A 25,308-nucleotide genomic window follows, 5' to 3' on the forward strand; every position below is an offset into this window, starting at 1 on the left:
TGCTCCAAACCAAGTCACCTTTATTAATAAACTCATGCGTGTGAGAGCACATACTTCATGCCTGGGGCACCACCCCGTAGAGCTGGTGGGGAAGTAACTTCTGCTTCTCGTTGCAACTGTAGATCCACCGGGGACGGACGAACACCAAGGAGGGGTTGTCCATCAAGGCCTGCAGGGTGGGGTGGGGTGCATGCGGGAACATGTGAGCCAGGAGGGGGTCGGGGGGATGCTAGGGCAGGTTTGGTCTCCCTCTCCCTGCCCCTTCAGGACTCACCTCCTCAAAGCTGGGGTCCCACTCCTGTGCCGTGATCACAAACTGTACCCGGTCGCTCATATAGTCTTCAAGCTCCCTGGCAGGAGAAGAAAAGAGGCAGAGAATCGGTGTCCCCTCTCTTGACACCCTACTCCCCAACCAGCCTCAGAGGCCATTCTCCATCCCCACCTATGTCCCCTATAGGCCGCCTGTGGGTCCCCCACTCTCCCACATGCCAGGCTCGCCACAGCCCCGAAACCGACAGCTCCCGCAGGCGCCAGTCCTTTCAGAAGGGCACTGTGGAGCCTCGCTTTAGAGAAGACGAACCCGAGGGGAAGCTATGCACCCAGGGCTGCCCAGCAGAGTGAGCAGGACTAGCATGGAGCTCCACAGCCTGTGCCCGGCCTGGGGGTACGGCCTTCTCCGTCCTCCCGACGGCCCTTCTCCCCACCACCTGCCACACCTCCTCCCCTGCCTCCCATCTCCCCGGAGACTGACCCGTTGAAGGCTGTGACATAACGGCTGAGCGTCCGCCGCTCGTCCCCTGGGAACTCCCCGTACAGGAAGAAGTGTTTGCCCTGGAAAAAGTCTGCAGGGGAGATGGCGGAAGAGCCAAGCGTGAGGCCCCTGGAGTCCCAGGGCACCAGCCAGGAGCCACAGAACACGCAGAGGCAGGACAGCAAGGCCGGCGCAGCCGCCGGAGGGGGAAAGGGGTGTCCGTGTACAGCCTGGCACGGGAATAATCCATGACAAGCAGTGGTTCCCTGCCAGGCCCATCTGAGCCTCTGGGGAGTTTTGCTTCGTTTTGTTGCAAGAATGATAAAAGACGCAATTACTATTATTGCAACATGTTTCTTACACCAGGTCAATCACTTCATAAGCTTGGCCGGGCTTGGAAATTTCACATTCTGCCACTTCCTCGCCATGGCTGTCCCACTCCTTTTTAATCAGCGCCTTCTCTGGCTCTGACCTTCAGGGTGGTTCTTCGTTCTAGTCTGACATGATTTTCCATCAAGTTGCCAATGCCATGTTTGGGGCTTTGGAGGATCGAAGTACTTTCCTGCCCATCACCCATGAGGAACTGAGCAGAAACGGCTTCTTCCAGTGGTCACTGACCCTCACCTCTGCTCAGACCCTCTGACTGCCCGGCTCTCCCTTCATTCTCTCTTTTTTTTTTTGGCCTCACCGCGCAGCATGTGGGATCTTAGTTCCCCGACCAGGGATCGAACCCGCACGCCCTGCAATGGGAGCACAGACTCCAGAGTCTTAACCACTGGGCCGCCAGGGCAGTTCCCCTCTCCTTTCATTCTTGACCTGGCCCTGACCCACGCCCCCCGCGATCATGTCTGGGGTGACGAATAACATGCTGGCATCATGTAGGTCCCAACAGAGATCAGTGCCCACAGCACCTGTGTTCCCCAGGCCCCACCACACACTGACAAAGCTGAACCCGGGGGGTGGAGCTTGGGCACCTGCAGATTTTAAAAGCCCCTGGGTGATCCTGACGCCTAGGGAGTGGGAGCCCCCCCAACCCCCCGGCGTGAGGGAGCGGAAAGCCGAAGGGGGTCTCGCCTGGGGCTGGGCTGTGATGGAAGCGGTCACAGCAGGAGTCAGGACAGGGACAGAGAGGGAAGTCAGGAGAGGGTCCTGAAAGGAAGGGAACAGGCCTAAGAGGACAAGGAGGTGGCAAAGGCCAGGGACTGGGGGTGAGGAGCCTGGAAGACAAGTCACAGGGGGCCGCAGCCATCCCAGGACGGGCTGGGGCAAGTCATGGCAGAGAAGTAACAGGGCCAAATCCCACATCAGGAGGGAGGATTTCCCACCTGGGAGCTCGGGAATCGGCAGATTGGGAGACTCCGGGGGACCTTCATTGTCCGTGTTCTCATCCGTGGATCCTGCGTACGGGTCCTTGCCATTCTCCTCGCCAGAGGGCGGCCTCTGTTCCTTCTGCTCAGCCACCCTGGAGAGGCCAAGAGGGGTGGGGTAGGAGCATGCAGACCAGATGCCCCTCCCCGCAAGGCTAGGGCCACCCTGACCCCCAGCCCAAACCCTACCTTCTCAGCTCATCCTCGGTGTCCCCAGAATCTTCTGCCCCATTGTCCTGTCCTTCTGCGAATGGAAGCTTAGTCAATGCGAGGCCCATGCCTTCTCTTCTGGAAAGACCGGTAACCTTCCCTCCCAGTCTCATGCCTGAGCACAGATGCAGGCATCCCAACCCCCAGGCTCAGTGGCCCTCCAAATCCAGTTAGGGGTTGTGGTGGGTGGGACAGCCACCCTCTACCCCAGATTCATTGCCTGGAATCCAGCCCCTCCTCCCTCAGATCCAGAGTCCAGGCCCCCAGCTCCTCCTCCCTCAGACCCAGGATCCAGAACCCCTGCCCCTCCCCCTTCAGCCCCAGGATCCAGGCCCCCGGCCCCTCCCCCCTCAGACCCAGGATCCAGACTCCCGGCCCCTCCCCCCTCAGACCCAGGATCCAGACCCCCGGCCCCTCCCCCCTCAGACCCAGGATCCAGACCCCCTGCCCCTCCCACCTCAGCCCCAGGATCCAGGCCCCCGGCCCCTCCCCCCTCAGACCCAGGATCCAGACTCCCGGCCCCTCCCCCCTCAGACCCAGGATCCAGACCCCCGGCCCCTCCCCCCTCAGACCCAGGATCCAGACCCCCTGCCCCTCCCACCTCAGCCCCAGGATCCAGGCCCCCGGCCCCTCCCACCTCAGACCCAGGATCCAGGCCCCCGGCCCCTCCCCCCTCAGACCCAGGATCCAGACCCGCGGCCCCTCCCCCTTCAGCCCCAGGATCCAGGCCCCCGGCCCCTCCCCCTTCAGCCCCAGGATCCAGGCCCCCGGCCCCTCCCCCTTCAGCCCCAGGATCCAGACCCCCGGCCCCTCCCCCCTCAGACCCAGGATCCAGACCCGCGGCCCCTCCCCCTTCAGCCCCAGGATCCAGGCCCCCGGCCCCTCCCCCTTCAGACCCAGGATCCAGGCCCCCGGCCCCTCCCCCTTCAGCCCCAGGATCCAGACCCCCGGCCCCTCCCCCCTCAGACCCAGGATCCAGACCCGCGGCCCCTCCCCCTTCAGCCCCAGGATCCAGGCCCCCGGCCCCTCCCCCTTCAGACCCAGGATCCAGACCCCCGGCCCCTCCCCGCTCAGACCCAGGATCCAGGCCCCCAGCCCCTCCCCCCTCAGACCCAGGATCCAGGCCCCCAGCCCCTCCCCCCTCAGACCCAGGATCCAGGCCCCCGGCCCCTCCCCCCTCAGACCCAGGATCCAGGCCCCCGGCCCCTCCCCCCTCAGACCCAGGATCCAGGCCCCCGGCCCCTCCCCCCTCAGACCCAGGATCCAGGCCCCCGGCCTCTCCTCCCTCAGACCCAGGATCCAGGCCCCCCGGCCCCTCCCGCCTCAGACCCAGGATCCAGACCCGCGGCCCATCCTCCCTCAGGCTCTGACCTGACTGCTCCCCCTTGGTGTCAGTATCTTCCTGGGGCCCTGGTGTGGGTGGTTTGGTCTCTTCTGGGGTTGGGGGTCTCTGGGGTGAGCTAGGTCCTGCTGCCTGAGAGGGCTTGGCTTTGGTCTGGGGGCGCTGAGGAGGGAGGGTGGGTCAGCAAGGACGGAAGGGGCAGCGCGGGTGTGAGCATGGGGGGCGCCTGCAGGAGGCAGGAGTGGAGGGTTTGGGTACCATGACACACCCATGTCCCCCCCAACTCCACCCTCCCCCGCCCGGGCCGGGGGCCTCAGACCTTTCGGGGAGGCTTGGGGGCTTCATCCCCACTGCTGCCGCCGTGAGAGGCCCCCTCGTCCTCGCTGCTCGAGTCTGGCCCAGCCATGAGGTACCTGGGGGAGGAATCAGGCCTCACACAAACAGCAGATGTGTCCTCCGGGGGAGGTGGGGAGGGGGCTTAGGAAGCAACAGGCACTGGCTATTTATTCAGTATCTACTAAATACTCAGGGTGGCAATCGTGGCCCCTCTCCCAGCCCGCCCTCCTCCCGGCTCCGGAAGGGCCCCAGAGACCCCCAGCCACCCACACCGGAGCCCAGAGCACTTCCTGGCCTCCCTTCCCTCCTCAGGAAGAAATGACTCATTTCAGACAGGGAACAACAAAAAAAATCAGAAATAATTCTCCCCTTTGAGAATCAAAGTCAGTTTCTCATTAGGTGCTGAGCGCCCCTGCGGCTCCTCCGGGCAGACACCAGGCTGACCCCAACCCTGGCTCCTCCGCCCAGGCATGCTCTCTGCCTCTGTTCAGCCTGGCAAACCTGTTCTCTTCTTTGAAGACCCCTAGCTCACTGCGGTCCTCCCCTTGGGCCTGCCCCCAAACTGTTTTAGAGCTAAGTCCGGCCCCTCATGGAAGTCAGAGGCCTTGGAGGGCAGGACCCGACGTCCGGGGCCAGCATTGCACAGCCCAGCCTGGCGCCAAGCAGGGGCTTCGGGTGAAGGAATGTGAATGGGTCCCAACGCTCCGCTCTCTGCCCTGAGGCCTTGGGAATGCTGTGTCTCCAGCCTGCAGTGTCCTTTTCCTTCGCTAAGCAGACCTCCCAGAGCCCTGCACGGACCGCCCCCCCTGCCCCCCCGCCCCGTGTCTCCCCGCCCTCTTCCTCCTCTGGGAAGTCTGCTGACTCTGGGCCAGCAGGGCCCGGCCTGATTTCTCTCCAGATCCCTGACACTGCCCAGCATGGGGACAAGGGGCAGGGTCGGGGTGTGCGTGTGTAAACCACATGCACGCAGTGAGGCCTCACCTCCGAGAGGGCAGCCGCCGCCGCATGCGGTGACAGTCCAGCACCCACTCCTTCCGCACGATTCGGCCTCCGAGGCCTAGGACCTGGCTGTACTTGGGGGTGTTGGCAAAGGCGCAGCTGGCAGGGAGCGGAATGGAGGGTGTCAGCCCGGTGTGATCTGAGAGGTGAAGGGCAAAAAGAGACAAGGGGCACAGAGAGAGGGAGACAGCGAGAGACAGGGAGAGACACGGGGCAGATGCGGGAGAAGCAGAAAAGACACAGGGAGGCCGAGGGGAAGACTTTAAGAATCAGAGGGAAGAAGAGAAAGAGAACAAGAGGCAGAGGATACAGAGAGGTGAAGTAACAGAGAGAAGGCAACATGGAGGAGACAAAGGGAGGCAGAGGAGAGGCAGCGGGGAGCGTGGGGAGGGGCGCAGGCCTACATGAGGTGGGTGCTGTCTGGAGTCCAGTCTGGCCGATACTTGGCCCCCAGCTCCAGGGCCTTGTCCCGGAGCTCCGAGCGGAAGGGGTTCTGGAAGCCGCTCAGCACCACCACCACACCCTGGAGGATCTTCCCCAGCTCCTGCGGGCCGGCGCGGGGGGGCCTGGGCTCAGCGCCTTCTCCTTGGGGCTTCCCTGGCGCCGCCCCCCGTGCTGCGGCAGGGACAGGGGCAGTGGCTGGGGTAGGGGTGGGAGCTGGCACTGGGGAGGCCAAGGAGTGGATTCAGTCAGTAGGTGTAGGGCTACACCCCCAGCCCCTCCCTCCTCAGACCCAGGATCCAGACCCCCGGCCCCTCCCCGCTCAGACCCAGCATCCAGGTCCCCAGCCCCTCCTCCCTCAGACCCAGGATCCAGACCCCAGGCCCCTCCCCCCTCAGACCCAGGATCCAGACCCCCGGCCCCTCCTCCCTCAGACCCAGGATCCAGACCCCCGGCCCCTCCCCCCTCAGACCCAGGATCCAGACCCCCGGACCCTCCCCCCTCAGACCCAGGATCCAGGCTCCCGGCCCCTCCCCCCTCAGACCCAGGATCCAGACCCCAGGCCCCTCCCCCCTCAGACCCAGGATCCAGACCCCCGGACCCTCCTCCCTCAGACCCAGGATCCAGACCCCCGGCCCCTCCCCCCTCAGACCCAGGATCCAGACCCCCGGCCCCTCCTCCCTCAGACCCAGGATCCAGACCCCCGGCCCCTCCCCCTCAGACCCAGGATCCAGACCCCAGGCCCCTCCCCCCTCAGACCCAGGATCCAGATCCCCGGCCCCTCCCCCGTCAGACCCAGGATCCAGGCCCCCAGCCCCTCCTCCCTCAGACCCAGGATCCAGGCCCCCGGCCCCTCCCCGCTCAGACCCAGGATCCAGGCCCCTGTGGGAACAAGGAATCCAGTTTGCTCACATTTGGGTCTCTTGAGGGCGGGTGGTGAGGGCTGGGTGGACGGTTTGCTGGGGGTCTTCTTTTCTTCATGGCTCAAATCCAGCTTCCTCTTGCCTCTGGGGGACTCCTGAGGATGAGGGGGTGGGATGGGCCAAGGCCTCCAGCTCACCTCCTCCCTTTCCACCCCACCAGGGTCCGATGATCTCACCTTGGAGGTGCTGCCTACTGTCTTGGAGGCCGGAGAGGCAGAGGAGGCGGCACTGGAGGCCTGCAGTGTAGCAGCTGCATAGCTGGGTCCTGCTGGGTCACTGGCTGCGACTTCAGAGGGAGAAAGTGGAGCCAGGTTGAGAGGGCTGGACCCTCAGACCCTTCGGCTCCTATCCATGGGACACAGAGTGTTGTTCCCAAGACCTGGGAGTGACCCAAGAGTCCAGGCCCCTGGGCTTTACTCATTCAGGACCCAGGTTTCCTGCACTCACCTGGGGGGGTCTTGTTGATCCGGCTGAAGAAGAGAGCCCCGGGTCTCAGGGAGCTGGCGCTCTCATCCTCCTCCTTCACACGGAACTGGCCGAGCTTGGTCACTTTCTAAGGTCCCACAAGGTCAGCGCAGTGGGAGGACTGTCAGCAGGGGTGGGGTGAAGAGGTGGGGAGAAGGCTCTGGGCGGTGGCAGGTAGAGCTTACCTGGGATGAGGCCTCGGCCTCCTCTTTTTCTGGGGGGCTGTGAAACCTTACAAAACTCAGGCCATAGGGGGCATCCTGGGAGAGGAGGGATGGGAATCAGGGAGTCTGGCCAAGGACTAAGGCTTGGCCCCAATCCCTTTTATTTACAGAAACCCCTTTCTGGCTCTTTCCCTCCTATGGACACACACATGCGGGGAAGTGCCCGCATGATAATGACAAGGATAATAACAGCAAGCTGTTATTGAGCCCTAACTTGGGGTCAGGCTCGGTGCAAAGCCCTTTACATGCACCAGCTCCTTAAGCCTCAGAGCAATTGGCAAAGGCTGCTGGGTGTCTAAGCGAATCCACCCTGCGTGCCAAACTCCTGCCTGCGGAATGGGAGGGAGGGCTGGGTATCACTTCTGGAACTCAGAAATGCTCCAGACTCTTTCCCTCTCTGCTGGGTGGATGCAGAGCCATGAGATGGAAGGAGACTGGGTCCGGGATGACTGGCCAAACACCTCCCGCGACAGATCCAGAGGTATAACAAGTATACCTTTACTGTGTGCTGTCATTACATACTCGGGTCTCGTCACCACAGCTTAGCATCCCTAACTTACAGCAACCCCATAAGGATCAGGAAACTGAAGCCAGAGGTCACACAGCTAAGGAGTGGAGAAGCCAGGTTTTAAACCAGCGTTCTGACTCCAGATCTCGTGATATTAACTGAGCCCCAAGTCTACGAGGCCCCATCTCCAAGTCAGCAGCTCCCCCTCCCAATTCCCCTGAGGTCTTGCAGGTCATCCTTCCTCATCTCCCTCCAGGAAGCGAAGATTCCTACATGGGGAGGACCTCAAACCAATTTCAGAGAATGCAGGGACCCAGCCTCCTTGTAATCCCACGGGGAGACCAACTGTCCGGTCCTCCCAGCCCTCTGGGACTCAACATCGGCCGCTCGCCTCTCTCGTGGCTCAGAACCAAGGACCCCACTCCCACCCTGGGTACCTTGCTGTAGGGCTGGCTGCAGACAATTTTGACGCGGTCCCAGCGCTTCTCTGCTGCTGCCCGGACCAACTTGTCGGGCCCAAAAATGCGAACGCGGTTGGAATTTGAGCCACTGCGACTCTCGGAAGGGGACATGAAAGACGAGGTGACCAGAAGGACCTGGGAAAAGGCACAGAGGATGAGAACCAGGCCTGGCTGGTTTCAGTGACACCTCCTAGGGGCTGGAAGAGGGCAGGGGCCTGAGCAGGGACCAGGGAGTCGCCAGATCCAGCTGTACCTCAACCTGCCTCAAGGCCTCTAGACCCTTCTCATTTCTGGGCCTCCAGTCAGGCCTACCCTGACACAGGCCCCAGAGGGGTCCTTCTAGTCCCAGATCTGAACCACCCTTCTCTAAATTCTTCCAGAGTCTTCCATATCTGGCCACATGGCGGGAACCCTCAGGACAGGGAGCTTCAGGAACCCTCCCAGCAGAGGAGGATATTCACAATGACTGGCACAATAGTCAAGCACCTTATTGTATTTTTTTTTTTGGCCGTACCACACAGCTTGTGGGCTCTTAGTTTCCTGACCGGGGACTGAACCTGTGCCCTTGGCAGTGAAAGCGTGGAGTCCTAACCACTGGACCACCAGGGAATTCCCTCAAACACCTTTTTGAAATGCACAGCTGAGTCAGCAGAAGGGAAGTATTCGAGGCCAGAAATTACAGTGCAGAATCCAAAGAGGTAGGGGAGCTGCACCCATTACTAAGTGACTGTCTCTCAGTTCAAACCTGCCCTCAAAAACCAAACAAACAAAATAAATAAATAATAAAATAAAATCGAAAAAAGACAAAAGAAGAAAAGACAAAAAATATTTTAAAAAGAAAAGAAAACAAAACAAAACATCCCACCCTTGGTGGCTCAGCTCTGGGATGCTGGGGACGTTTCTAATCTCCAGCTGCTCCTTGTCAGGCTCTGCCAGCAGGGGGAGCTAGAGAGACGGGCTGGAGGAGGGAGGCGGGACCTGAGCCTTCTTGCAGATCCCCCGAGCAGCACCCAGGTGTGCTTCGTTCCTGCGTCTGCAGCTGTTCTTCCCCCGGGGCGGCAGATGAATCCAGTTTGCAGCTTCCCAACACCTGCAGAACTGGCCTCACTGCACCCTCTGGGACATAGCAGAACCAGCCAGGGAGCTCCCCTTCCTCAGGGTCTGAGTTTCAGCTCCAAGGGCCCCACCTCCAAGCTTCGAAACATCTACCCTTCAGTCATGCCAACGTCTTCCTTTTGTTCCTCCAACCCTAAGGGCGGTGACTGCCCCCTGCAGTTGCTTCCGCGTCCTGCCTTAGTCTTCTGGCCTCTTCAGTTCAATACCTCGTTACTAATTCTTTACGTTAATTCTCTCTGTTAAACTAACTGGTGTGGTTTCAGTCTCCTGGTGGGACCCTGACTGATACAGTGGGTGGCACTGATGTTGGTGTTTGCCCCGTTGCTGATTCCGGGTGGCACAGAGCTTGATTTTAAAGGGCTCTAGGTGGTGGTAGCAGGAGATACCAAGAAAGAAAGCCTGCGCTCCAAGTCAGGAAGAAAGGCATCTTAGGGACCATGCCACAGAGCAGAGAGCTGGGCCTCTCCAAAGGGCAACACCCTCCGTGGGTAAATTAGGGAGGAATGTGCCTTGTGTGAAGAGTCAGTGGGAGGCTTTAGTTCTGGGGGGACAGCAGAGAAAAGCTGAAAAATTCTCTCTGGAAACTCCTAACCACAAGTCTGTACTCTCAAGGATTTGCAGTAAAAATCCACACTAGTTATCTGCGTGGCAAAACCCAAGGTGAAAATTTTAAGTGGTCCCATGTATACAGTATCACCTGGTGCCGGGGCAAATCCTCTTTGGAGGAACGTACTTCAAACCAGGCCCTCAAAGAATTCCCACAGATACATTCCCCAAAAGCAGAATTAACAATCACTCACACACACACACACACACACACACACACACACACACCCATGAGGCATAAGGAAACAGGCTGCCATGATTCAGGGTCAGCAGAAACCACAAACTGCAGACTCAGACCCACAAAGATTGCATACTGACATTATCAAACACACAATATAAAAGTAATTGTGTTTAATAGTCTAAAGAAATAAACGGAGCTATTAACAGTATGACGAAGGAACAAAAACTGACCAGGCAGTTTTGAAAAGCAGTGGAAGAGCTGCGTGCCCAACACTAAGGGATGAACCATGATTGGTCCAAGTGGTCCGATTTCCTCTGCCAGTGGCTGGTCCAAGGATGGGCAATTCAATGTTAAGAGGAAGGCTGCTGGAAGCTTTTGGGAAAGACTTTCCTTCTTCATTAAAGAGAAACAGAGGATGGAAGAAAACCACTGCTTTTCTGCCATTCCACTCCTCCACTTTCTGCTTTGGATGCTACTAGGTGATGGATGGAGCAATAGCAACCATCTTGTAACCATGTGGCCAAGTCCAAAAGAATCAAGAGGTGCCCAGCCAAGCACCCTGACTTTGTTCAGTTGCCCAATCAACTCTGGGTCTGCCTAATGCTGGACTTCCCTCCTAAGGAAACAATATATATTCTTAGGCAGTAAGCCACCTTTAGTTGGGTGTAATGTGTTATTTAGTCTCTTTTCTAACTGACATGCTGTGAAATTAGAAAACAAAAGCTTTTTGCTGAGAAAAACATAGACTGTAACTAGATATCTCTTTGTCCTCAGCTCTTGATTATGAAAAGGAAACAGCAAAGATGACAAAAATTATAGAGAAGGGAAGCCAGCTCCCTGGCCTTGACTACACTTGTTAATAAAAGGGCTGATTTTGAGCCGATGGGAGAGCTGAATTACCATCTAGTGACTAAATAAAGGGGCAACACAAGCTGTGGTTGGCAGCTGCCACCCACACTAAGGGGGAGCCTCCCTCTGAATATACTCTCCTCCCATTCACTGTGAAGAGAAAACAACTCCAGTTGTTTTATTATCCAATACTGTCTTTAAGGTTCTAGGATTAAACCTTTATTCTCTAGACTGCGTTAACCTTGCAAGCTTAGATATCCCCTTTGCAGAACTTGGAGGGGTTAAAAAAAAAAATGTTGGGACTTCCCTGGTGATCTAGTGGTTAAGACTCCACGCTCCCAAGCCAGGGGCCCAGGTTTGATCCCTGGTCAGGGAACTAGATCCCACATGTCGCAACTAAGAAGTCTGCATGCTGTAACCAAGACCCAGTGCAGCCAAATAAACAAACAAATAAATAAATAAATACATTTTTTGAATGTTGATGATTTTGTAGAAAATGTCACTAGTTATTAAAATATGTGCCTTTGGCTTGGTTTGTATGGGTGACATCAACACGGACCAGCCCTGCTCGGCCCTTTTTCCTTTTCTTTCTTGACTCTTCCAACCGTTATCTAGTCTCTGGGCAGGAGCCAGACCTTATAAGTCCCAGAGTCTTTAATTCAGTCTTGGCTAGGAGTTATAACAAAACTTCGAGCAGAAGTTTAATTAAAAACCTTGAGAGAATGGGAGACTATTGACATAGGGGTTTTCAGACTCTGAAAAGATCAAGCCCTCATCTAACCATTCCACCTTTCTAGGTAGATAAGATAAGAATAATAAAGATTCACATGCCCGATTAGATAAAGTTTTAGCTAACAATGCACTTATTCTGTTTCCATAATTATAAAGTAGAATTTTGATCTAAATCTGTTTGCCAAGAAGAACAGAAAACTTTTTTTTTTTTTTTTTTTTTTTTTGGTGGTACGTGGGCCTCTCATTGTTGTGGCCTCTCCCGTTGCGGAGCACAGACTCCGGACGCGCAGGCCCAGCAGCCATGGCTCACGGGCCCAGCCGCTCCGCGGCATGTGGGATCTTCCCGGACCGGGGCACGAACCCGTGTCCCCTGCATCGGCAGGCGGACTCTCAACCACTGCGCCACCAGGGAAGCCCCAAAACTTTTTTTTATAGTCCCAAAGACTGTTGATTTTATTTAAAATTTTAAACAAGGAGGCCATTAGACTCAGTGACTCCAGTGCCTTAGGTAGCCTAAGTAAACCAACCAAAATCTAAGCCAGAGTTGGTGTACTCAAATCTAAGAAAATGAAATCAACTAATCGTGAATAGCCAAGTCACTAGATTTTCCCAAGTAAGGGAACCATTTAAGCTCTAGCCAATTAAATAATTGCTTTGCTTTGCTTTGCTTCCCTATTTTCTCTCTAAAAATCTCTGTCCTAGCCCATCCACACAGCACCCCTAATCATTTTTCAATTTTGGCTGCCTGATTTGAATTGTTTGCTCAAATAAACTCTTCAAAACATAATGTGCCTTAGTTTGCCTTTTTACAACTTATAAAACTTTTATTTTATTATTATTATTTCTTTGGCCACACCACGCAGCTTGTGGGATTTTAGTTCCCCGACCAGGGATGGAATCTGGACCCTCGGCAGTGAGAGCGTGGCATCCTAACCACTGGATCTCAAGGGAATTCCCTAGAACCTTTAGAATAAGAATGTGTGTTCAAGGAAAACCTCACTGGTTAAAATGTACCTTGTAAGGTGGAAAAAGCACTTGATAAAATTCAACACACATGCATTTAAAAGACTGGCAATATCAAGTATAAGTAAGGATGGGAAGCAAAAAGAACTCATATACTGCTGAAGGGAAAATAAACTGGTACAACGATTTTGGAAAACCGTCCATTTCTAATAAGGTTAAAACATATATCTACCTGAAGACCCTGCAATTTGACTCTTAGGTATTTACCTAAAAGAGATCTCTATACAGAGGCTTGTACAAGAATGTTCACAGCAGCTTTTTTCATAATAGTCAAAAAGTGGTGGACTTCCCTGGTGGTGCAGTGGTTAAGAATCCACCTGCCAATGCAGGGGACACGGGTTCGAGCCCTGGTCTGGGAAGATCCCACATGCCATGGAGCAAATAAGCCCGTGCGCCACAACTACTGAGCCTGCGCTCTAGAGCCCACGAGCCACAATTACGGAGCCTGCGTGCCACAACTACTAAAGCCCGTGCGCCTAGAGCCCGTGCTCCTCAACAAGAGAAGCCGCCGCAGTGAGAAGCCCGCGCACCGCAACGGAGAGTAGCCCCTGCTCACTGCAACTAGAGAAAGCCCGTGCACAGCAACAAAGACCCAATGCCGCCAAAAATAAATAAATAAAATAAATAAATTTATTTTTTAAAAAAAGTGGTGGGGAGTTCCCTGGTGGTCCAGTGGTTAGGACTCAGCACTTTCACTGCTGGGGCCTGGGTTCAATCCCTGGTTGGGGAACTAAGATCCTGCAGGCTGCACAGCATGGCCAAAAAAAAAGTGGCAACAGCCCAGATGCCCGTCAACAAGAGGATGGATGAACAAATTGAGACCTACGCTTACAGTGATACTGCTCAACAATAAGGTGGAACAGACTGCTGACATATATATGTTAGAACATCAAAAAAACAGTATGTTGAGTAAAGCCAGCCACAAAAAAGGAACACATGCTATAAAATTCCACTTATGTGAAATTCTAGGACAGGCAAGAAAAGAGATCAGTGGTGGCCTGAGCTGAGGGTGGGAGGAGTGACTGCAAAGGGACACGAGGGAACTTTCAGGAAGGCCAGCGATGCTCTACGTCTTGATCTGGGGGACAGTTACGCAGGTGTGTACATCTGTCAAAACGCTGACCTGTGCATTTTATTATATGCGAAATATACCTCAATTGAAAAAAATTTTTCACTGCAAGAAAACTGATTTGTAGAAAACTGATTTGTTCACTTAAAATTGTAACCTCTCTTTTTCACAGTAGGTTTATTTTTACCCCAAATCATTTTGCTGATTGACCAGCTGGCTCATTATGATCTCACCACTCTGGCTTGAATTCAGTCAACTGGTTAAAAAAAAGGATTAGGCCAATTTTTAAAATTCAGTAAGTCCCCTACATACAAACTTCCAAGTTGCGAACTTTCAAAGATGCGAATGTGCCCCTGTATGCCAGCTGTTGTACTGTACTACTGTACTTTTCAAGGTACGCTACTGTAAGATTTAAAATGTTTTCTTTACTTTTTGTGTTTGTTTTTTATGTATTATTTGTGTGAAAAGTATTATAAACCTAGTACAGTACAGTACTATACTATTGTGTTAGTTGGGTACCTAGGCTAACTTTGTTGGACTTATGAACAAACTGGACTTATGAACAGGCTCTCGGAACGGAACTCATTCATATGTAAGGGACTTACTGTATTTGTAATAGAGCAAAAGGCTTGTAAACATTTGTCACAAATAAAGTAACTAAGAGAGGCACCCCAAACAATTCGGAATCTCAACTGGCTGCAACATCTCTGAGAAGTTCTGGGACCAGAAGAAAAGGAGTTTTGCACTCAAGCAGCGACTGAATCGTAGACGAACAGGTGCCTCTGGTTGTTTCTGCAACCATGTTGCAATTTCAGCCAAATCCCCGCTGCACACAGCTTATCACCTGGGTCTGCTCTTTGTCTCCGGGAACGCTGGGCTCCTCCAGAGGGCCACCGTCTGTGTGACTCGCCTCCACCTTGGCCTGGCGCCTGGGAGGCCTGGGGCCTCGATGGGGGCACCGGGGGCAGGGATCGGCAGGGGGCCCACCTCAAGGCCCTGCTTACCTCGTAGTCCTGCTCCCCGGCCCCTCCGGCTGAGCTGCCCACCAGCACCTCCACGAAGGCTGAGCCGTCATTCCCGATGTCCACGCTGTGTATCTGCTCCTCCTTCTCTAACTGCAGGGGAGGGAAAGCGCACTGTCAGTGCTGCTCTGGCCCCCTTCCAGCTCTCTGTGGGACCTCGGAAGAGGAATGACCCCCATCCGGGCCCCCTTGTCTCCTTGCAGAGTCAACTCGGTGACAGTGAAGACAGGGCTGAGTGGGGCCACTGCGTCCCCTGCACGCAGCACAGGGTGTAGAGTCAGAGCTCGAAAATATTCACCGACCGACTGCATAAGCTCCTGCACCCACTTCCCTGACTCTGCTAAACTCTGCCGGATGGGCCGCTAACCCGCCACCATGGAGCTCTCCTTTGTGGCGCTATGCAGACAAATGGCACATCTGTCACTCCCAACCCCAATCACACAGGGCTCCGGGGAAGCTCCCTGAGGGTAGGGGCCTACTCTGGTTTGGCTCACCACTGATTCCTGGGTTTGAGTCCCAGCTCTGCTACACGCTAGCTATATGGCCTTGTCAGTTCACCTCTTGGAGCCTCAGTTTCCTCATCTGTAAAGTGGGGATGGTCACCCTATCTAGGATTATGCACATAAATACTACGGCCTCAGGGCCTGGCATGTAGCAGGCACCCTACCACTGCCAGTCAGGAGGCATTATTAGTCGCTGCTTGAGGACTATTTGTCAAAAGAAGGAAAGAGCTGACTGTAGGATGGCTTGCCCCCGAAGTTTCTGCCATTCCTGTCTGACTGGAAAGGCCACGTGGGGGTGGAAGGCAGTTAAGAATGGCTGAAGCAAGTCTCCGGCTTTCCACTCTGGGGATCTTTTATTTGGCTCCTAGAATGACAAGTTACTACGACCCCCAAAGGTACCCAGTCTGCCACCCTACACCAGGATCATCTGACGGTCCGATCTGCCCTGTCACCTCCCAGTCGGGAGGTGGCCCGGACACTGCCTGCACTCTGCTGCAGGCAGGAACATCCCTCCAGGGAAGGAAGGAGCCTGGGCTTGTGGGGAGGTCAGCCTGACTTCAAATCCAGCCCTGCCACTTCCAAGCGGTGCAGCCCTGGGTGGCGTATAACCTCTCTGAGCTGCAGTTTCCTCACAAGTGAAAGGGGAGGGTCATCATAATAGTCCTCCTTCCGAGGGGAGTCTAGATGACACATACTAACCACCGCAACCCACAGCCATTGCAGCGGACATCTAAGTGCTCAGACGTGGCAGACCCATAATACCTGTATCTTCTCTCTGCCCCACAGCTCTTCGAGACAGGAGCTGTTATTATCTCTGTTTCACACGTAAGCAAATGGAGGCAGGAAGCAGTTGTGTCACTTCCCTGAGGTCACACAGCTGGTGCCCAGGCAGCCTGGCTGGGCTAAAATAAAGGTGTCAGCAGGGCTGCATTCCTTCTAGAAGTTCTGGGGGAGAATCGTTTCCTTGTCTTTTTTATTATTATTATTATTAAAGCTTTTAAAAAAAATTAATTTATTTTATTTTTGGCTGCGTTGGGTCTTCATTGCGGTGCGCGGGCTTCTCATTGCAGTGGCTTCTCTTGCCGCGGAGCACGGGCTCTAAGCTCGCGGACTCAGTAGTTGTGGCGCACGGGCGTAGTTGCTCCGTAGCATGTGGGAATCTTCCAGGACCAGGGCTCGAACCTGTGTCCCCTGCATTGGCAGGGGGATTCTTAACCACTGCACCACCAGGGAAGCCCGTTTCCTTGTCCTGTTTCCAGCTTCTAGAGGCCTCTGCACTCCTCGGCTGTGGCCCCTTCCTCCATCTTTGGAGCCAGCAATGGCATTGCTCCAACCTCTGCTTCCGTCTTCACATCTCCTCTGACTCTGGTTCTCCTGCCTCCCTCCTTCCCTTATAAGGACCCTTGTGATTACGCTGCACACACACACACCCCCGCCCCAGTCATCCAGACCAATCTCACCATCTCAAGATCCTCAGTTCATCACATCCACAAAGTCCCTTTTGCCACGTAAAGGACATATTCACAGGTTCTGGGATTAGGATGTGGATATCTACTGGGGACATTATTCTGTCTACCACACTTAGCTAAGCTCTTCCTGGGCCAGGCATCACTGAATCCTCACAACCACCTTGGAAGGAAGGGTCTATAACTCTCCCAGTTTTACAGATGGGGAAACTGAGGCTCAGATAGGTAAATAAATGGCTTACATGTCACACATAGCTAGTGACTGGCAGAGAAATTCAGACCCAACTGCCTGACGACAAGCCAACACTGCTTCCCAATTCCCCAGTTTCAATCCTTGACATAAAAACTCAACAGCTTGGGAATTCCCTGGCGGCCCAGTGGTTCAGACTCTGAGCTTCCACTGCAGGGAGCAAGGGTTCGATCCCTGGTCGGAGAACTAAGATCCTGCATGCCGTGGGGCGTGGCTGAAAAAAAAAAATCTCTGCCTCTCCCACATTTAAAGCATGGGGCCCTCCATCTAGTAGGATGTATATATTTGTATTTTAATGAATGGTTCTTATTTCATATACGACTTCTACTTTAAACACACACATATACTCCCATCTTTCTTTTTTTTGTCTTTCTTTTGATAAATAAAAAATCTCTTATAAAAACATGGAAGCAACTTAAATGCCCATCAGTTTATGAATGGATACACACTGTATGATATTCCCTACAATGGAACAGTATTCAGCTATAAAAAGGAATGAAGCGCTGATCTAAGCTACAACATGTAGGGACCCCGAAAACCTGACGCTAAGTGAAAGGAGCCAGACACGAAAGGCCACATATTGTATGGTCTTATTTACATGAATGTCCAGTATAGACAAATCCATAGAGACAAAAAGTATATCAGTGATACATATACACACTAGTATATATAAAGTAGAGAACCAACAAGGGCCTACTGTATTGCACAGGGAACTATACTTCATATTTTGTAATAACCTATAATGGAAGAGAATCTGAAAAAAAATCTAAAACTAACACAACATTATAAATCAACTATACTTCAATTTAAAAAAACCGGAGGGACTTCCCTGGTGGCACAGTGGTTCATACTCTACGCTCCCAATGCGGGGGGCCCGGGTTTGATCCCTGGTCAGGGAACTAGATCACACGTGCATGCCGCAACTAAGAGTTCACATGCCACAACTAAGGAGCCTGCCGGCTGCAACTAAGGAGCCCTCGAGCCGCAACTAAGGAGCTCACTGGCCTCAACTAAGGAGTCCACGTGCTGCAAACGGGGAGCCGGCGAGCTGCAACTGAGGAGCCTGCCTGCCACAACTAAGACCCAGCACAACCAAATAAAAATAAATAAATGAATTTTTTTTAAAGTTTAAACTAAAATAGTAATATATTTTTTATTGAAGATTTAAAAATTAAAAAGAAGGTTAATATCAAGTGTTGATTTAAATGTACACCAGCAGTGTTAAATGCAGATTAATTCAGTAAATTCACTTGAGTGAAAAAAAAAAAAATAAACAATTGAATTCCCTACTTTAAAAAAAGTACATCGGTGGTTGCCAGCGGCAACCTGGGGAAAGGGGAATAGGGAGTGATCGCTTGATGGCTTTCGGTTGCTTTTTGGGGTGAAGAAAATGTTCTGGATTAGACAGCAGTAATGAATGCAGAACATTGTCAATATACTAAAAAACCCTGAATTGTACACTTTAAAGGGTTAAAATAATGACCTTTACATTACGTGAATTTTACCTCAAGAAAAAAGACGTGAGTGTTCAGTAAGTATCAGCTGTCAGGAGAAAGGCTTAAGCACAGGATGAGGCATCTGTGGCCCAGGTTTGTGTGCACCTTTCCCAGGAAGACAGAGTTCACGACAGTGGAAGAAAGGAGACATGGAAGGTTTGCAAAGTCCCAGAGACATCTTATTAAAAAAACTGTTCCAAGACAAATATCATATTTTATTGCTTATATGCCGAGTCTATTAAAAAAAAAAGATACAAACGAACTTATCTACAAAACAGAAACAGACTCACAGACTTAGAGAACGAACTTATGGTTACCAGGGGCTAGGGTTGGGGGGAGGCACAGATTGGGAGTTTGGGATTGACATGTACACACTGCTATATTTAAAATAGATAACCAACAAGGACCTACTGTAGAGCACAGGGAACTCTGCTCAATACTCTGTAATAATCTAAATGGGAAAAGAATTTGAAAAAGAATAGATACATGTATTTGTATAACTGAATCACTTTGCTGTACACTTGAAACTAACACAACATTGTTAAATTGTTAATAAACTCTACTCCAACATAACAACAAAAAAAACTGTTCCACATCCATGAAAGAATAAGGTAGAACTTGATGCACCATTAAAAAGAATAAGGTAGAGGGCTTCCCTGGTGGCGCAGTGGTTGAGAGTCCGCCTGCCGATGCAGGGGAAACGGGTTCGTGCCCCGGTCTGGGAAGATCCCACATGCCCTGGAGCGGCTGGGCCCGTGAGCCATGGCCGCTGGGCCTGTGCGTCCGGAGCCTGTGCTCCGCAACGGGAGAGGCCACAACAGTGAGAGGCCCACATACCGCAAAAAAAAAAAAAAAAAAAAAAAGAATAAGGTAGAACTTGATGCCATGACAGTGGATCCCCAAGATACAGTTTCTTGGAAGAAAACAAGGGAGAGGAGTGTTTACATACAGTGTACTTTTTAAAAGGCGGGGAGGGGTGGATATATATGCTTGTACATGGACAGAGTGACCCGGGGGCCACATGAGAAACGGCTCACAGTGGCTGCCACAGGAGGGAAGACCTGGGCAGTGGAAATCGGGAGGGCGGGGCTAGGGAATGGAAGCAGGTGGTGAGGAGGATTTTTCCTTTTCACTGTATACCCTCCCTTTTGTGCCTTGTGAGTTATGCACCATATGCATATAACACCCATTCGATAAGTAAAGTTAATAAAATCACAGTGGTTATCTCCAACAATGGAATACTATGCAGCCACACCCAGCAAGGAGGATGAAACTAAAAAAATGAAACTGACAAACAATGCTGGGAAAGAAAAGAGCAGCCCAAGGTGAAAGTACTATATACCCTGTGATTCCATTTATGAACAATTCAAAGCCAGCCAAAGCTAATCAATGCTGTTAAAAATCAAGGCCATGGTTACCCTTGCGGGGGGCAGTGACAGGAAGGAGCACAAGGGGACATGGGAGGGGGTGTGTTCTGTTCCTTGATCTGGTTGGCAGTACACGGGCTGCAGTTTGTGATGGTTCACTGGACTGTATGCTTTGCTGTACACACGTGTCATGTCAAAAGAAGGTAAAAAAATTTAAAACATCACAAGGCAAACTGGGTGATGAGAAAACCACTGAAAAACAGAAACAGAATGTGTCCACCTTGCTACCGAACATTTTTTCTAAAGAACACACCTCAGCATCTGGGGGACGGGAGGAGTTACACCTGGGCTGCGTCTCAGCCGCTCCCACCGGCCCAGGAGCAGTTAGCAAAGAGGCTAGAACTGCCCTCCTGGGAGCAGGTGATGGGTTGGCAATAGAGCCTCTTTCGGCCACCGCAAACGAAAAAGGCGTCTGGGGCTGTCATGAGCAGAGGGCTGAACCCCAGATGGTAATACAGAGATACTGTGAGATGCTATTTGAGGGGAAAAAAATACACAGTAGTAGGAAAATCCACAGATCAATCTACGTGTCTTGGTGTCCTGAAGTTTCCTCTTATAACTTGCTTGAAAAGAACCAAAGTTAGTATTCGGTGAGCTTGGAGTCACCCTGCATGCTGGCAACTGCCAAATGCCATCAGATTTTCCAAAGGGTCTCCAACGCGAAATAAATCGACAACTGCTGTGACAGTGCTGCCTGCTCCAGCACTTTTCCCCTGCAGTTTATTCTCAACCTGGAACCCTCACAGAAGATTCTGGGAGAGGGGGCTTCCCTGGTGGCTCAGTGGTTAAGAATCCACCTGCCGGGCTTCCCTGGTGGCGCAGTGGTTGAGAGTCCGCCTGCCGATGCAGGGGACACGGGTTCGTGCCCCGGTCTGGGAAGATCCCACATGCCGCGGAGCGGCTGGGCCCGTGAGCCATGGCCGCTGGGCCTGTGCGTCCGGAGCCTGTGCTCCGCAACGGGAGAGGCCACAACAGTGAGAGGCCCACATAACGCAAAAAAAAAAAAAAAAAAAAAAAAAAAAAGAATCCACCTGCCAATGCAGGGGACACGGGTTTGAGCCCTGGTCCGGGAAGATCCCACATGTCGCGGAGCAACTAAGCCTGCGAGCCACAACTACTGAGCCCGCAAGCCACAACTACTGAAGCCCGTGCGCCTAGAGCCCGTGCTCTGCAACAAGAGAAGCCACCGCAATAAGAAGCCCTCGCGCTGCAAAGAAGAGTAGCCCCCGCTCCCCGCAACTAGAGAAAGCCCGCACGCAGCAACGAAGACCCAACACAGCCAATCGATCAATCAATCAAAAAAAGATTCTGTGAGAACCTAAGTCACATTCTGTTCCTCCTCTGCTCAGAGGCCTTCCACGGCTCCCATCTCATGCAGAGTAAATGCTTAAATCCTTACAATGGCTTTTAGGCCTTACGCAGGTTAGGGGTCCTCTACCCCCACCCTATCAGCTCCTACCCCTCTCCCCTGTCAACTCCGCTCCACCCACACACAGGGCTTGCTGTTGTCCCTCCAGCCCGCCAGGCACCAACCAGGCACCAGCCAGGCACCGGCCTACCAGGCGCCAGCCTGCCTTGGACTCTGTTTCTTTCCCAGGTACCTGCATAACTCACTCTGCTTGAAGGTTAGCTTCTCAGGAAGGCCTTCCTTAACCCCCTATTTAGAAAAAAACCTCTTGCCACTGCTTCATCTCCCACTGGAGGCATTTCTCATTCCTCTTTTTTCTTTTTTTAATATTTATTTATTTATTTGGTTGCACTGGGTCTTAGTTGCGGTAGGCGGGCTCCTTACTTGAGGCTCGCCAGCTCCTTAGTTGTGGCCCGTGGGCTCCTTAGCTGTGGCACGCAAACTCTTAGTCGTGGCATGCATGTGAGATCTAGTTCCCTGACCAGGGATCGAACCCCAGGCCCCTGCATTGGGAGCGCAGAGTCTTAACCACTGTGCCACCAGGGAAGTCCCTCCTCACTTCTCTTAACCATGTAATTTCCTCCCTAGCACTCATCACCTGACATACGTACGTTTTATTTATTAATCGGTCAGTCCTTCCCCACCAACGTAAAATCTCCACAGGGCTGACATACAGTTGTCTTGTGCTGTCCACTGCACAATGCCCCAGTACCTACAACAGTGCTGGGCCTACAGAAGGCGCTTCTATGAATGAATGAACAAATGAATCCATCCACTCCCAAGTCTCCAGGGCCTGTCCCTGTGCTGACAACTCCTACAGCCCTATCTCCAGCTCCATGTCCAATCGCTAGCTGTCCCCTGGATGTCCCAAAGTCATAGCAAACCCGGACATCCCAACCAATGTGTCACCTTCTCAAGCTGCCCCTTCTCGAGGTTTCCCACTTTGGTGACAGGTGCAATATCCCCTTTGGTCTCCCAGGGCGGAGAATCCTGTGCCTTGTCTGGCTCCCTCGCTCCCCATATCCTGTCTCTTCTTGCTCCCAATGCAACTGGGGTGCAGACCCAAATGGGATGTTCCTGATCATCTCCTGACCAGAGAGCCCAGCAGAATCAGCGCCCAGTAATTAACACATCAAGCCCTCCCTTTACACAAACACCTGCCTGCTGACAGGGCACTTTTGCAAACATTACATCACCGGATTTTCACAACAACCCTGGGCTCAGATCACATTATTCCCAATGGGCAGATGGGAAAACAGGTTCAGAGAAAAGAAACCATTTGCCTGAGGTCACAGGGCGAGTAAGAGGGACATGTGGGGACTTAAATCCATGTCCCAAGACTAACTAAAAAAGCAGGGCCTCCCTGGTGGCGCAGTGGTTGAGAGTCCGCCTGCCGATGCAGGGGATACGGGTTCGTGCCCCGGTCTGGGAGGATCCCATATGCCGCGGAGCGGCTGGGCCCGTGAGCCATGGCCGCTGAGCCTGCGCATCCGGAGCCTGTGCTCCGCAACGGGAGAGGCCACAACAGTGAGAGGCCCGCGTACCGCAAAAAAAAAAAAAAAAAAAAAAAAAAAAAGCATTGGCTCTAGGCAAGTTGTATAGCCTCTCTGGGCCTAGTTTCTTCCTTGTAAAAGGGGATAATAAAAGACTCGAGGTCATGGGGTTTTTATGAGGATTCAATGAATTAACCCATGTGAGGTGTTTAGAATGGTGACTGGCAGTTGTAATTTTTTTTCCTTTTAGTTCCCTGACCAGGGATTGAACCCGGGCCCTCGGAGCATGGAGTCCTAACCACTGGACCACCAGGGAATTCCCAGGCAGCTGTAATGTTGAATAAATGTTAGCTCTCATTATTCTTACTATGTTAGGGACCTAGAAGATATTTAAATTCCTAAAATCATTCAGAAAATCTTGTGGGTCTGTGTATTTTTCCTGGGAAGAGAATTCTCAGATTCTCCCTAATTCTCAAAAGGTTCTGTGAACCAAAACTTTTTCTGAACCACTGGGCAAGAGAGAGACAATAATATGTTTTAACACAATCAGGTAAGCCTTGCCCCCAACATCCCTCCCCAAACACCCCCTACATTCAGAAGGGAGGAATGTGGCCAAAATCAAGAAAGCCAAGGTATGAACACAAAGCAGCATGACAAAGTGGCTAAGAACACCCACAACAGGCTCAGGTCTCAGCACCGCCATTTATTAGTGGTGATAACAGCCCCTACATTATCCAACTCCATGAAGAGTCAGGTCACACAGGTAAAACACCCAGGCCAGCGGCACCAGGCAAAGAGCAGATGCTTGGCAACAAACCTAGCTCGCTTCTCCCACCAGTTTCTTATGCCGGAGAGGAACAGCCTGTTTGGAATTCTGTAACCATCTTGGGTCAAACTACCCTTTCCTCTTTGCCTCCCTCCAACTTCACAGAGAATGTACCAAAGCGCTGAGCATTCCAGACATGGTAGCTTAGACTGGCCACTTCACTTCGCCCTGCCCTATGCCCCAGTTTCCTCATCTTTAAAATGAGGTTGTTTGTGGACTTTCCTGGTGGTCCGGTGGTTAAGACTCCACACTCTCAATGCAGAGAGCCTGGGTTGGATCCCTGGTCAGGGAACTAGATCCCGCATGCCACAACTAAGACCAGCGCAGCCAAATAAAAAAATTTTTTTTTAATAAAAAAAATTAAATGAGGTTGATTGGCTTAGATGATATGAGACAACTTCCAGCCCTGAGCCCAGAGACTTTAGAAGGCAGGATACATGGCAAAGATTCACTCTGTTCCAGCTGAGAAAACTGAGGCCCCGAAAGTAGCAGCAACCTACCTGGGCCACACACTGATTCATCCCTGGCCTAGTGCTTGGATCACCTGTCTCCCCTGCTAAGGGGCACAGGGATCACACTGCTCATTTTCCAGGTGAGGAAGCTGAGGCCCAAAGGGAAAGTGCCTCAACTCACTGCCAGTAAGCTCCAGAGCAGAGTCGGGACCCTGGGTCTCCAGACTCCTATTAAGGCGATGGGGGAGGGCAGAATCACCTGGAGCACCACAGAGATGGTCTTCTCGCCCGCCTTGGCTGCCCGCCATTTTCGGTAAGTGTCTGCCTTGAGAAGGTTTTCTGCACAGTAGGTCTGGAGAGAAGAGTGGGAAAGGGAAAGTTAGGGTACAGAGATGAGAGCTAGGTCCCCAGCTCTCAGATGATTCCATTGAGATCCCCCAGATTTAAGTTTCCCTATTAATCCCCACACACTCTGCCTTGAGTCCCCTACAGCATTTTCCCCTGGAAATTCACCCCTGGGCCTATCCCTCCTTATCTCCCTGGAAGTTCCTCTATTCCACATCTCTCTAGAATTCCCTTATGGCCTCTGAGAAATTCTCCCATGACCCTCCTTAGAATTCCACAAAGTCCCTTTTGTGAAAGGAAAAAGAAAATGATGTCGGTATTGCTAAAAGAAAATGATGTCGGCTCTCTAAAATGGAGCTGGGTGGCCACTGAGGAACTGTGACCATGCAGGTCTCAGCCTGGATGGAATGTGACCTTTTGACCACATACTACATTAAACACAGGCATCCAGAACATCTACCAGAAACTCGAGATACTTATCGGACACTTACCGTAAAGTAACTCATGACGGCCTATCTATTTATGGGAGCTTTACCCTAAAGTAACTCATGACGGCCTATCTATTTATGGGAGCTTTACCCTAAAGTAACTCATGACAGCCTATTCTTTAAAGCCAAATATTTCTTGTATCAGAGGCAATTACAATTCTCTCTGGACAACTTTAACCACCTGGTGACCTTTGTCCTCATAAGTCCCTGACTCTCTCTCCCAACACTTTGTTTTACGGAAATCTGTGTCTCTCTAATATCAGTTCCTAAAACCCCAAATAAAGTTCTTTTTTCTTCGCAGCCCGGATACTGATTATTGTTCAACCCCTTTTAGACTCCAGAAGTTCTCCTAGAGCCCCCTCAAGAATTCCTTTACTTCTTCCAACCTCCTCCACGCCAGTCCCTCACCGAGTCCTGGCTACTGCAGGATACCACATGGCGGAGGCGGATCTCCGGCATGTCAACGTCGTGGGCTTCGCCTGACCAAGAAGATGCTGGAGGGTCTGAGTTTAGGGTGCAGACAGCTGGG

At 52.5% G+C, this 25,308-nt stretch overlaps 1 protein-coding gene across 2 annotated transcripts; it reads right to left on the bottom strand.

Annotated features, from left to right (window-relative positions):
* Nucleotides 1-25,238, bottom strand: XRCC1 (X-ray repair cross complementing 1; the record flags this gene model as incomplete). 2 transcript variants are annotated; one of them, XM_079723444.1, is made up of 17 exons in its annotated part: nt 1-169; nt 275-350; nt 752-842; nt 2,077-2,213; nt 2,308-2,362; nt 3,700-3,832; nt 3,990-4,083; nt 4,988-5,104; nt 5,410-5,668; nt 6,359-6,464; nt 6,546-6,655; nt 6,817-6,922; nt 7,020-7,094; nt 8,004-8,162; nt 14,608-14,718; nt 24,206-24,298; nt 25,188-25,238. In XM_079723444.1, 17 exons carry the CDS (start codon nt 25,236-25,238, stop codon nt 56-58), a joined length of 1,887 nt encoding a protein of 628 aa, XP_079579570.1. In that variant the 3' UTR covers nt 1-55. The 2 variants fall into 2 exon arrangements, with proteins under 2 accessions (XP_079579570.1, XP_079579569.1); XM_079723443.1 differs by having other exon boundaries at nt 6,359-6,655.
* Nucleotides 25,239-25,308: the final 70 nt, after the last annotated feature.

Source organism: Hyperoodon ampullatus (assembly GCF_949752795.1).
Source record: "Hyperoodon ampullatus genome assembly, chromosome: 18".
NCBI classification, from domain to species: domain Eukaryota; kingdom Metazoa; phylum Chordata; class Mammalia; order Artiodactyla; family Ziphiidae; genus Hyperoodon; species Hyperoodon ampullatus.